Below are 13,406 nucleotides of genomic sequence, written 5' to 3' on the forward strand. Positions count from 1 at the left end.
ACTCAAATCAAGTATCTCTATTTTGAGATGTTCATAACCTCTACAGAATAATGTTTATTGCATTCACCAAGTGTCAGGATTGGGAATAGAGTGGTGAGTCAGACCGCGGTTTACAGACCCCTGCTTCAAGTTCACAGAACAGGTAGATTTGCCCCAAATCTCTTCCTAGTGGTAGTTTGTCTAAGTTTGTCTGTGTGTCTCATCTTTCTTTATATTATGCCTGTTGTCTTCTGTCTTTTGAAACTAATATATGTGCCTCTTAACCAGATGATGTCATGTTGGGAAACTACATCTCTCTTCTCCCTAGCAAGTACTTGTTTTTGAAACTTTTCTCCCTTTCACCTTTTGTTTCCTCTTCTTCCTCTGGTTGTTTTTGGATTTTTTTTTAATAGACAGGGCTTCACTCTGTCACCCAGGCTGGAGTATAGTGGCATGATCATAGCTTACTGTAACCTCGAACTCCTGGGCTCAAGTGATCCTCTCACCTCAGCCTCCCAAGTAACTAGGACTATAACTGTGCCCCACCACACCTGGCTACTAATTTTTAAAAAACTTTTTATGGAGACGGGGTCTCACTATGTTGCTCAGGCTGGTCTCAAACTCCTGGGCTCAAGCAATTATCCCGCCTCCCAAAGTACTGGGATTATAAGGATGAGCCACTGTACCTAGCCCTTTTTTTTTTCATACTTCTCTTTACTCATTGACCTGTTCTTAGTTGCTTTTTGATTATTCTCTAGGCTTGTAATTGTGAGAATTACTTGCTTTTAATATATCTTCAGCTGCCTCATTTACCTTCTACATTTGGCCCTGAGGCTCCACCAGAAAACTCTCTCCTTAGCTGGCTTCTGCTTTGACTGCAACTTTCAGTAATAATTGATCTTTTCCCTTGATTTAATGAATTTATTTATGTTGCTCTTTCACCAAATTATTCTATTGTTTTAATTTTTTCCTTGAATCCCTTTCTGCTGCTTAAGTCTGCTTAGTGTAAGAATTTCTCTGAATATGAAATTAATGTCATCCTTAAAGAAGACAGAAAGAAAAAAGAAAGCAACCACAGCTTGAAATTTCTAGAAGTTTTGTTAGAGTGGAACCCTGTTCTGTGAACATCAGAGACAAACAAGTCTCTAGGAAAGGGTGCGAGGAAGTCCTCAGCCTTCTAGAATGCACCAATGAGTAGTAAGGAACTTTTGGTAAGACAGAGAACGTGGCCTGAGTTAACTACAGTCAAATCAGGTACCAACTAATTATCTCCATTCAGAAACTCTGGATGCCAAACACTGTCAAACACACCCAATCATATCAATTTTCCAGGGTGATCACTCATGAAGCCAGAAGCCATTCTCCAAGAGGGGCTGGCATCTCTTTAAAAAAAAATAAAAGCTAAGGAAACAAATGTTATAGTCTTCCTTCAGTTATTAGTATCTTTTATCTGGGAGTATAGCTAGGTACAGTGGATTAAGGATTCATAGTTGTTTTTTGCCAGGTACTCAACAAACAAGAGATAGCTTGAGTTTTTGGAGGTAATTGCCTCTTTCTGCTTTTGGCATTTCCCTTTGTGCTCAATTCAGAGGCTGAAAGCCTCACAAAATACCTCCTGGCTGTGATCACATGATTGTGAGGAAGAGGAATTCATGTATACAGTGACAGCTACTTGCCAAAGAGCTCATCAGAATCTGTGGCTCTGTATTCTGTGACCAAGATTTTAGTTCAGACTAGAATGATTTTCTCTGATCTTTTTTTTTTTTTTTTTTGAGACAGAGTCTCACTTTGTTGCCCGGGCTAGAGTAAGTGCCATGGCGTCAGCCTAGCTCACAGCAACCTCAAACTCCTGGGCTTAAGCGATCCTACTGCCTCAGCCTCCCGAGTAGCTGGGACTACAGGCATGTGTCACCATGCCCGGCTAATTTTTTTTTTTTTCTATATGTATTTTAGTTGGCCAGATCATTTCTTTCTATTTTTAGTAGAGATGGGGTCTCGCTCTTGCTGGTCTCGAACTCCTGACCTCGAGCGATCCACCCGCCTCGGCCTCTCAGAGTGCTAGGATTACAGGCGTGAGCCACTGCGCCTGGCCACTAATCTTTGTAAATAATCTCTAAAGGAACCTCTGGGAAGCCTACTAGATCAAAGCCCTAATATGGTCTATTTGGACATCATTATAAATCATTCCTCAAAAGATTAAACCAGTCTTTAAATCTTATATTGCAAAATACTAAGTTGCACATACTATACCAAATCCTTTTTTCTAGTTTTCTAATTACAGAAGGGGAAGCATATGTTCGTTGCAGAAAAATACAGAGAAAATTATAATCACCCATAGTCTCTCTATGCAGAAGTAGCTGCTATTGTTAATGTTTTAGTATTTTTCTTTTAAGTCTTTTTTATGCATATTTTAATGTAGTCAAGGTCAAACTGTAAAGACCATTCTGTATCCTACTTTTTTTTCTCCACTTAATAACCATATCACATCTTAAACTGGAATGCTGTATAGATTTTTGGTTTTGACCCAAAGTCTTAACAAAAATCTCTCAACATTTAATTGTTTATATTGGCTTATTCATTTTATAAATCTATATTAAGCACCTGATTTATACCAGGCCCTATGCTATATTTGGAGAAAGGTGGAAGTTGAATCAGAAACCAGAGCTCACTGGCTACCTGGAAATTAAACACCAGTGACTTCTCTGAAGACATTCTTAGATACCTCATGAGGCTAGTGGGAGCCATGGAACGTTATGATCCTTTTTATCAGTAGCAGCATTCCTTGGAAATGTGCTACCTAGTCCCATCTGCACAGTGTCTTAATTGTCTTTCCATGCTGTGACTACATCAGACTTTATTTTTGTGAACTCAGTTTCTTGTCAGGAATAATACATCAGACTAGCTGTCTCCACCACTCTCTTGCCTGTACTCAGTGGCATCTGCAGTCTCTCTCTGATTGGTAATCTATTGTGACTTTAAGGCCACCTTTAGAAAGACAAGGGCTGCTCACCTATAACCTTATTACTTCAGAAGCTTTTGGTGTCCAGATCAGTGCTGTCCAGTCGAAGCTTCTGCAGTAATGGAAGTGTTCTGTATCTGCACTGCCCAATAATATAAGCATTTGAGGTGGGGCTAATGTGACTGAGAAACTGAATTTTTAATTGTAGTTAATTTCAATTTAAATTGTACATGTAGCTAATGGCTACCTTATTGGATAGTGCAGCTCTAGACCATCCCAGCAGGTTCTGCTAGTTCTCCTCATGGGGTAGACAAGCTTTGTTCGTTAGGTGTTTATACCACACTGGGCTGTGCTTTCCATCTTTTTGCTTTGTCCTGCCAGCAGTGTAGGTGGTGGGATCCAGAACTGTTTCTAAGAGGATCTTCTTGAAGGGGGATGGGACTCCTTTGTACTCCCTTTGGATCAGATATCTAGAGCTTCTCTGGAGGAGCAGCTTTTTGGAATCATTGGGAACCTTCTGGAAGCTGTTGTAGAGATAGAATAAATATTGCTATGATAAATCAGTTTCTAAATAATGAGAGGGGCTTAATGCTTTGTGAAAAATCAAGTCAGAAGTTTGTTTCCTTCCCAGATACATCACTTTTTATCCTTTTTACACTTTTATATCATACTCTTGCGTCTGCAGCATCTGAAATGCTGCAAAAATGCTTCTGAGTCATTGCCATTGGTTATTTTTTTTTCATAATCTAGCATCCCTGTAATATAATCCCTCTTTAGAAAAGCTTGATGAATTCTCTTTGGATCTTTTGACTGTGTTCTACTTTCAAATGAGTCAGTGACTAGTTCTTTTTGCCCGTCAGCAATTTTATAGGATGCAACAGATGTGACAGTGGATTAGAAACCCTGTTTTGTCTTTCTTTCCCTCCTTCGGTGACACTGCCTTTCTTTGTTAGATTTCAAGGCTTCCATTTCTGATCCATCCATAGCTTTGTCCTCTTCCTAATCCTTTCTTTAATTCCTGTTCTGGGCACCCTGGCTCCTACTGTCCTTCACTCCTCTCAGAGTTGGCCTCCAACTTCTTTCCTCCCAGGTACTTCCCTCATGTGTTGAAGGTGTGCTTTTTTACAAGCTTGCTGGGAGACTAGGCTCCTTTCCTTTATCTCCTCAGTAAAGACTACCAAAACATAATCTCACCTCTGAAGATTCAGCCTTTACTAACTCATGTTTATAACCCACCCTGCCTCTGAAGCCTTCCGATGGAGAACCATTTTAGTTTTATGTTAACCAAGAGGCTTAAACGTGAACTGCTTTCACTGTGGATTGAATTTGCTGCACCTTTGGGGAAACCATGTGGGGAAACTGACTGTGTTTTCTGCCTTCTGTTGACAGAATGGTACACGAAACTTCCAGGACTTTGACTGTCAGGTAAGGACTATGCAGGCACCAAGGAGGCTCGGTACAGGATCCCTGCAGTGCTTCCCTTCCTGTGGTGATGATCTTGTAGAAGTGGATCTCTTATCATAGCTAATCATGACTCCTTAATGTTCTTTTGGTCATTGGCTCAAGTTTATTTAAAATAATTTGTTATCATGTTCAACAATTGCCTGCCAGGTACTTCTTTTATGATTATAGGTTACTGAATTGAGGTGCCTCTCTGTGATTAAGATCTCCCTTCCTCAAATGATATTGGAAACCTCATTTGTCACAGGTGGCAAATGGGAGGTTGTTATCTCACTGTGGAGGAGGTAGGGGAGGGGCACTTTGGAAGAAAAGAGTCTTCTGGACAGCAAAATCTTTTCCTAAAAGAAAAAGCCAAATTGTTATTAATACAAAATGCAGGTCTCTCTTGGCTTTATGTTTGGAAATGCAAAATTCAACCTGACTCATTAGTATTTTCCTAAATGATACTGTTCTTCCTAGTTTGCTTTTGCATGTAGCTTTATTACCAATTTGAAAATAACCAGCAGCTATCCATCTACCTACTTTATCTGTTGACTGGTCTTGAAAGACATAGGAGGAAAAAATGAGTACATGGATAGGGGAACTTTGAGAGCCTGGGTAGCCCAACCATTGGGATAGATGCCATAGCAGTGACTAACACAAGTGACATGAAGTAGACTTAGAGGGTACTAGCAGGAAAGGAGGGTGCTGGAAAACCAACTTCCTTACATCCAGTGTTCAGCCAATCTCTATACCCACAGGTAAATAGTTATATTCAAATATGCATTTTATGTTAAGTACAGTGGAATGTCTATAACATTAGCATCAAAAGGAAGAACTAATATCTATCTCATAGGCAAACTAGTTATATCATCATAATTTATTGGGTGCCTGCTGTAGGGTACCTACTAAACATATATTACCACCAATTTTTGGAGCAATATCACAAAATGTTTTTTATTATCCCTGTTTTACAGGTGAGGAAATGAAGAATCAGGCTTCATAGCTTGCCATTGAGTGGTTGGGATTAAGAAACCCCATTTGTCCTGAATCTGTTGCCTATTCTTTCCCACCTGTCCATGTCCAGAGCTGAGGAGTTGAGTTGTCCTTAAAGCTGAGATTCATGGGCCAGACGCAGTGGCTCATGCCTGTAATCCTAGCACATTGAGAAGCCGAGGCAGGAGGATCACTTGAGGCCAGGAGGTTGAGGTTATAGTGAGCTATGATTGGACCACTGCACTCCAGCCTGGATGGCAGAGTGACGCTCTGTCTCTTAAAAACAAAACAAAACAACTGAGGTTCCTTGGCAGGACAGATGAAGCTCAGCTTAGAAGGATTCAGATTTTTGAATCCCAGTTCCAAACACTTCTTGATGTAACTATTTGGTACTTTACATATAAAACATAATCAGCCTAGTGTTGTTAGTCATTCACTATTGGTAATGGCTCCTTAACTCAAAAACAAAAAGTCCTATTATTTATTGATAAATAGTAGCAGTCAAGTTTGGATTTGATTGTTTTTAATTTGATCTAACTTCAGTTATGGTTTGGATCCTAGGTTGAACCAGTTGAGCTTGATTGCTGTTAATGTTTGATATAATTTACCTAGAAGGAAATCATTTGAGAGAGGGTGACAGTAAAATTCAAGGTGAGGAACTCCAGAAATAGTATATGTATATTCCTGCCTAAAAGTGTGGAAGTATGTATTTTTATCAAATTGAGTGCCTCTCTCCAAAAATGAAAATTGGAATATAAAAGATTACATGCTCATTGCAAAATAAATAAGACCAAAAAGTAAATAAATAAGAATCACCTGTTATTTCACCAGTGTTAATATTTTGGTTTATATCCTTTGAGATTTTTTTCAAACATAATAAAATTATAGCTATGAATGAAATTAAGTTTTAGAAATATAATGATGAATCACTTTTTAACATTAAGACTTAAAAATAGTCTGACAAAAATTCTTGACACTTTGGGTAAATCTTTAATATAGTAAGTAACATGTCTGGCCTTGTGAATATAACTTTTAGTTCAGTTCTGATACAAATAGAATGATGCCAAATGTTCATCACTCATAATTGAATGTACAGATTCTTTGGATTATTTAAAAAAAAAAACAACCATAGACCCTTCTATTTTCCTCTCTCTAGCACTATTGGATGCTCTTCTACCTCCATTCTGGTCTGTCTCCTTGTTAAAAGTTTATGTGGGCTGGGCGCGGTGGCTCACGCCTGTAATCCTAGCACTCTGGGAGGCCGAGGCAGGCGGATTGTTTGAACTCAGGAGTTCGAGACCAGCCTGAGCAAGAGCGAAAGCCCGTCTCTACTAAAAATAGAAAGAAATTATCTGGCCAACTAAAATATATATAGAAAAAATTAGCTGGGCATGGTGGCACATGCCTGTAGTCCCAGCTACTCTGGAGGCTGAGGCAGTAGGATCGCTTAAGCCCAGGAGTTTGAGGTTGGTGTGAGCTAGGCGGATGCCACGGCACTCACTCTAGCCTGGGCAACATAGCGAGACTCTGTCTCAAAAAAAAAAAAAAAAAAAAAGTTTATGTGATGGGTTGGGTGCGGTGGCTCACACCTGCAATCCTAGCACTGTGGGAGGTTGTAGCAGGAGGATCAAATGAGCTCAGGAGTTCAAGACCAGCCTGAGCAAGAGCGAGACCCTGTCTACTAAAAATAGAAAAACTTAGCCAGGCGTGGTGGCACTCAACCTGTAGTCCCAGCTACTTGGGAGGCTGAGACCAGGAGGATCGCTTGAGCCCAAAAATTTGAGTTGCTGTAGCTATGCTGATGCCATGGCACTCTAGCCCGGGGGACAGAGTGAGACTCTGTCTCAAAAAAAAAAGGGGGGTTTATATGATATTCTGGAGACAAGGGGCATTTGGGTCAGGAGTCTAGCAACAGACTAATAGGAGACCTAGGAGGTAGGAACTGTGATACAGAAGTCTAGAATGGGCTGAGCGCGGTGGTTCATGCCTGTAATCCTAACACTCTGGGAGGCCGAGGTGGGAGGATCGCTCGAAGTCAGGAGTTCGAGACCAGCCTGAGCAAGAGCTAGACCCCCGTCTCTACTAAAAAATGGAAAGAAATTATCTGGACAACTAAAAATATATAGAAAAAATTAGCCGGGCATGGTGGTGCATGCCTGTAGTCCCAGCTACTCGGGAGGCTGAGGCAGAAGGATTGCTTAAGTCCAGGAGTTTGAGGTTGCTGTGAGTGAGGCTGATGCCACGGCACTCTAGCCGGGACAACAGAGCAAGATTCTGTCTCAAAAAAAAAAAAAGAAAAAAAGAAAAGAAAAAAGAAACAAAAGAAGAAGTCTAGAATGGCCCAGCTTGCCTAAGCCTTCCCAGAAACTATGGGGCATTCTTAGGAGACAAAGAGAACAAATCTAAAGCCAGCATTGTCACTCAATGGCAAGGCATTCAGCTTTGACATTGGTGTTGTCCACTAGCATAACTGTGATGTGGGGGTGAATTTAATCACATGTGGGTCTCCATCTTGCCTGAGAAAAATCTTTAAGGAATATTTGATGATATCCCCTAGAAGAACCTTGTAGAAAATACTAAAGTCCTTTTTTTCACCACCCCTTATCTCAGTTCCCTTTCTCCTGTCACTAGAGGATTTATGTCTCTGGCAAGCTCTGTCACATCACAGGTATGATGGCTGCCAAATGCCCGAAACTCACACCCTTTCAGCTTAGCAGCCTCAGTGCCAAGGGAAGAGTTTTACCTGTAGCTCTAGGGGAAAGTTCAGGGGAAGACTCTCCCTGGAGAGTCCATGTTCTGAAGGTGTTCTGAGCTATTGTGTACAGGCTAAAGAGTCACTCTCTTTCATTGTTAACTAAGACTATGTGAAGAAGATATTGGAGTTGGCTTTAAAGGAGGAAAAGACATTTTAGGTTGACACATTGCAAAAGAAGCTTTCAGATGAAGGGCATGAGTTATGACAAGGCTGAGAGTTGTGAGTGGTTGAAAAGTGAAAGATGTCTGAAAGTGTTGATTGAACTAGGCTGAAATGTGTAAGAGGTAAGAGGGGAGAGAGTTGATGCTAGAGTCAGGGAAAATACATTAGAGAACTATGAAAAAGAAAATGTGAATCACTGGTAGGCAGGAGGCTGAGTTATTGGTAGAGGCAGATTCTTTCACTATGGGACTGATCCAGATTGTATAATACTAATGAACTTTATACCTCTACACAGGGGTAAGGTAGTAGGGATGTTATATCAAAAATTCCTATGGAATAACAAAAAGCATACCCAAGGCTCATACAGTAGCCTGCTTATTTGAAACAGGAAATGTCATACTAATAAAAATGTTGACATTTCCTAGAGTATGCTGTCATTTGCGTGTACCTAAACTATTTCAGACTGACCAGGGAAGGGAAAAAGTAGTAACAGGCATGATGTGATCATAATTTAGTAAATTTAGAGGTGTAGGACAAGTTAGGTGATTGTGTCATCCTGGTGACAGCACATTTAGCTGAAAGGAGAGGACTCAAGTAAAAGGTGAAAATTAATTGTTATCAAATAATGTTAATATCCTAAACTCTTAAATTCTTAAAAAGGTTTTCTGATTAAGACTACATCTTTTGTTGGTGGGAGAGGCAGACCAGGATAGAGAAGTATGTCCAGGATCTTTATGATTTCAGGTTGTTTTATAAGCCTGGAGAATAAAGGGATTATGTTCAGGAAGTCCGGGGACTTGAAGATGGTCAGTAATCAGAAAGGGCTGGGAAAGAGCTGTGACCAGAGCCTGTTCAATGCTCCCTTGGCGATGCCCTTTGAGCATACCTCTCATTGTGTGGTCACACTCTCTAGAATGCCGGGGTGGGGCATGAGGTAACTGGAGAAAGAGCCTGTGAAACAGATGATAGTTGACTAAAGCAGAAAGGTGGCAGCAGCATGTCACTCCCTGCAGTGGGCTGACCATTGAATCATCTCTGTAGCCAGGGTCTCTGTATGCTCATCTCCAGATGGAATCTGTTTCAGGCTGTTTATTTACAAGGTTACGAAAGATGTGCACACAAATCCCCATGAAAGTGAGTGCCTCCTTTCTTTTTGTTCTTTATTCTGCTAAGAACATTTAAATTCATATGCCTTGAAAATGAAGAACTTATGAGACATTGACAACCAAGGTCTGCTCTACATAGAGCAACAAATAGAACCTAGGACTCTTAGTGCTTTGATACTTTGGTTGTTATGTGATTTGAGGGCATATTATGGGGTGGTAGGGCCTGAGATCTCCCTAAAGAGTTGTGATTTTGTAAGGAGCCAATGTTAACTCTGAATTTTATCCAGATTATGAAATGATGACAAAGCAGTACCTTTGTCATCTATGGTTCACCCCATCTGTGATATCTCCCTTTTCACCATCATCCTGACCTTCCCTAGCAGCTCACTATCCCCCCATCCATCTCTAGGAAATACCTGCCTGGCCTTGGGGAGGTCCTGCTACACTTAGGGCCAACGTGCAAACTGGTGGTTTCTTTCAGTTCTCAGTAGCACAGCTGAGGCCAAGCTGGAATATTCAAGCAGGACTGTGCTGAATTCAGGTTTGGGTATGACAGAAGGCAGGCTGCAGCAACCAGATTGTCAAGGTGACAAGTTATTGGACACTCTTCCACTTGGGTTCATCTATAGTGTCACTCCATGTGGCAGACACTGTCTTCTCCCCCTCTCCCTCTTCATTCTTTCTTTCAAGAATCAAAACATGAGAGATACTGAAGCCTCCTTAAGTTCTCTTTCATAATCCATCCCCTCCCAGAAGGAAACAAAAGTCCTAAAGTTAGTGTATATTCCTTTCCCTCCAAGTTTTTGTACTTTATGTATATATGTAAATATATATAATCTATAGTGTTGCTTTTTTAAAAATTGACATAAGTGGTATGTTGTATATGCATACTTCTGCATCATACTCTTTTACTCAGCATTGTTTTTTCAAGATTTTCTCTGTATACTAATGCTTATAGTTCTAGCTCATTTATTTTTATCTGTATTTCGTTATGTGAATAAATCATAATTCATTTATCAGTTTCCCCATTGATGAAAATTTGTCATGTTTCTAATTTTTTTGATTTTATAAAGAAGGCTGCAATGTACAGTTGACCCTTGAACAACAAGGTCTGAACTGCATGGGTCCATTTATATGTGGCATTTTTTCAATAAGTATATTGGAAAATTTTTTGGAGATTTGCAACAGTTTGAAAAAACTTGCAGACAAACCACATAGCCTAGGAATATAAAAAAAAAAATTTAAAGTTAGCTATGTCATGAATGCATAAAATACACATAGACACTAGTCTATTGTATCATTTACTACCATTAAATATACACAAATCTATTATAAAAAGTCAAAACTGATGCACATAAACACCTGGCACCATTCACAGTCCAGAGAAATGAAAACAAACATAAACTTGCAGCATTAAATCATAACTGCATAAAATTAACTGTAGCACATACTGTACTGTTGTAATAATTTTGTATCCACCTCCTGTTGCTATTGTGATGGGCTCAAATATTTGTGAGTATGTGCTTAAAATGCCAAGTGACACTAATCATGTCTGTGTGAGCAGTTTGTCTCTCCAGTAAATTGTGTATAACAGTAAAAGTGATCTCTCAAGGTTCTTGCATATCTTTCATCGCATTTTAGTGCAATACCATAAACCTTGAATAATACCATGGGATCCATACAAAGTGCCTCTTGTCTGAGGTGGGAGGATCATTTGACCCCGGGAGTTTGAAGTTACAGTGAGCTATGACTATGCACTCCACTGCACTCCAGCCTGGGTGACAGAACAGGACCCTGTCTCTGGAACCAAAGTGCCACTAGTGGTGCTGGAAGTGCTCCCAAGAAGCAGAAAAAAGTCATGACATTACAAGAAAAAGTTGAATTGCTTGATATGTACTGTAAAATTGAGGTCTATAGCTGTGGTTGCCCACCATCTCAAGATAAATGAATCTAGTCTAAGGACCATTGTAAAAAAAAAAAAAAAGAAAAAGAAAGGAAATTCATGAAGCTGTCACTACAGCTATGCCAACAGGTACAAAAGTCTTGCACTTTTTTCAAAATACATTTTTTTTTTTTTTGAGACAGTCTCACTCTGTTGCCCTGGGTAGAGTGGTGCAGTGGTATCATCTTAGCTCACTGCAACTTCAAACTCCTAGGCTCAAGGGATCCTCCTGCTTCAGCTCCCGAATAGCTGAGACTATAGGTGCACACCATGATGCCTGGCTAATTTTTCTATTTTTAGTGGAGACGGGTCTCACTCTTGCGCAGGCTGGTCTCAAACTCCTGAGCTCAAGCAATCCTCCCACCTCAGCCTCCCAGGGTGCTAGGATTACAGGCATGAGACACTGCACACAGCCCAAAATATGTTTTTATCTTGTATTGAAAATACAGCTTTTATGTGGGCACAGGGTTGCTATAAGAAAGGCATACCTATAGGTTCTAATGTGATTCAAGAAAAAGCAAAGTCATTATATGACAACTTAAAGCAAAAGGAAGGTGAAGGATCTATAGGTGGAGAATTTAATGCCAGCAAAGGATGGTTTGATAATTTTAGAAAGATTTGGCTTTAAAAATGCCAAGATAACAGGAGAAGCAGCTGCTGCCAACCAAGAAGCAGCAGATGAGTTCCTAAACACCATTAACAAAATCATTGAGGAGAAAGGATATCTGCCTGAACAGGTTTTAATGCAAACAAATGTGCCCTATTCTGGGAAGAAAATGCTACAAAGGATATTTGTTAGTAAGGAAGAGAAGCAAGCACCAGGATTTAAGGCAGGAAGGGTTAGGCTAACTCTACTGTTTTGTCGGATTTATGATCAAGATTGCCTTTATCTATACAGCTGCTAACCCCAAGCCTTAAAGGGAAAAGATAAACACCAGCTGCCAGTCTTTTGGTTATACAAAAAGAAGGCCTGAGCAATGAGAATCCTTTTTCTGGATAGGTTCTGTTGATGCTTTGACCCTGAAGTCAGGAAGTACCTTGCCAGAAAGGGCTGCCTTTAAAGTTCTTTCAGTATTGGTTCTGGCCTCCCAGGACCCCATGAGTTCAACACTGAAGGCATCGAAGTGGCCTACTTGCCCCCAAACACAACGTTCAGCCTCGAGATATAGTTCAGCCTCCAGATCAGGGGGTCATATGGACCTTTAAGGCTCATCACATCAGATACTCTATGGAAAGAATTGTCAACACTGTGGAAGAGAACCCGATAGAACATCATGAAAGTCTGGAAGGATTACATCGTCTAAGGTGCCATCATTGTTACACAAAAAGCTGTGAAAGTCATCATGCCTGAAACAATAAATTCCTGCTGGAAAAAACTGTATCCAGATGTTATGTGTGACTTCACAGGATTTATGGCAGAGCCAATCAAGGCCTTTGGAAGAAATTGTTGATATGGCAAAAAAGGTGGGGTGGGGGTTGAGAACAAAGGGTTTTAAGATATGGATCTTAGAGTGATTCAAGAGCTAACAGGTACCACACCAGAGAAATTAATAGATGACTTGGTGGAGATGAGTGCTTCCAAACCAGTGCCAGATGATGAGGAAGAAGACATGGAAGCAGCAGTGCCAGAAAACAAATTGACATTAGATAATCTGGCAGTCTTGAACAATCTGGTTTCAATTATTCAAGACTGCTTGTGGCTTCTTTTTTTTTTTTTTTTTTTTTTGAGACAGAGTGTCACTTTGTTGCCCGGGCTAGAGTGAGTGCCGTGGCATCAGCCTAGCTCACAGCAACCTCAGACTCCTGGGCTTAAGCGATCCTACTGCCTCAGCCTCCCTAGTAGCTGGGACTACAGGCATGAGCCACCATGCCCGGCTAATTTTTTTTTGTATATATATTTTTTAGTTGGCCAGATAATTTCTTTCTATTTTTAGTAGAGACGGGGTCTCACTCTTGCTCAGGCTGGTCTCGAACTCCTGACCTCAAGCGATCCACCCGCCTCGGCCTCCCAGAGCTAGGATTACAGGCGTGAGCCACAGCGCCCGGCCTGCTTGTGGCTTCTTTTAC

At 40.5% G+C, this 13,406-nt stretch overlaps 1 protein-coding gene across 3 annotated transcripts in view; it reads left to right on the top strand.

Annotated features, from left to right (window-relative positions):
• The window catches only part of NDRG3 (NDRG family member 3), a 64,561-nt gene that overhangs the window by 23,413 nt on the left and 27,742 nt on the right, over window positions 1–13,406 (top strand). For 2 of the 3 annotated variants that reach the window (XM_045528639.1, XM_045528638.1), the window contains exon 3: window positions 4,328–4,363. In XM_045528639.1, coding sequence (XP_045384595.1) covers window positions 4,328–4,363 — 36 coding nt within the window. Of the gene's footprint in view, window positions 1–4,327; window positions 4,364–5,935; window positions 6,026–13,406 lie in introns of all 3 variants that reach the window. The other variant, XM_045528640.1, reaches the window with a different exon arrangement.

Source organism: Lemur catta, chromosome 17 (genome assembly GCF_020740605.2).
Source record: "Lemur catta isolate mLemCat1 chromosome 17, mLemCat1.pri, whole genome shotgun sequence".
Classification (NCBI taxonomy): Eukaryota; Metazoa; Chordata; class Mammalia; order Primates; family Lemuridae; genus Lemur; species Lemur catta.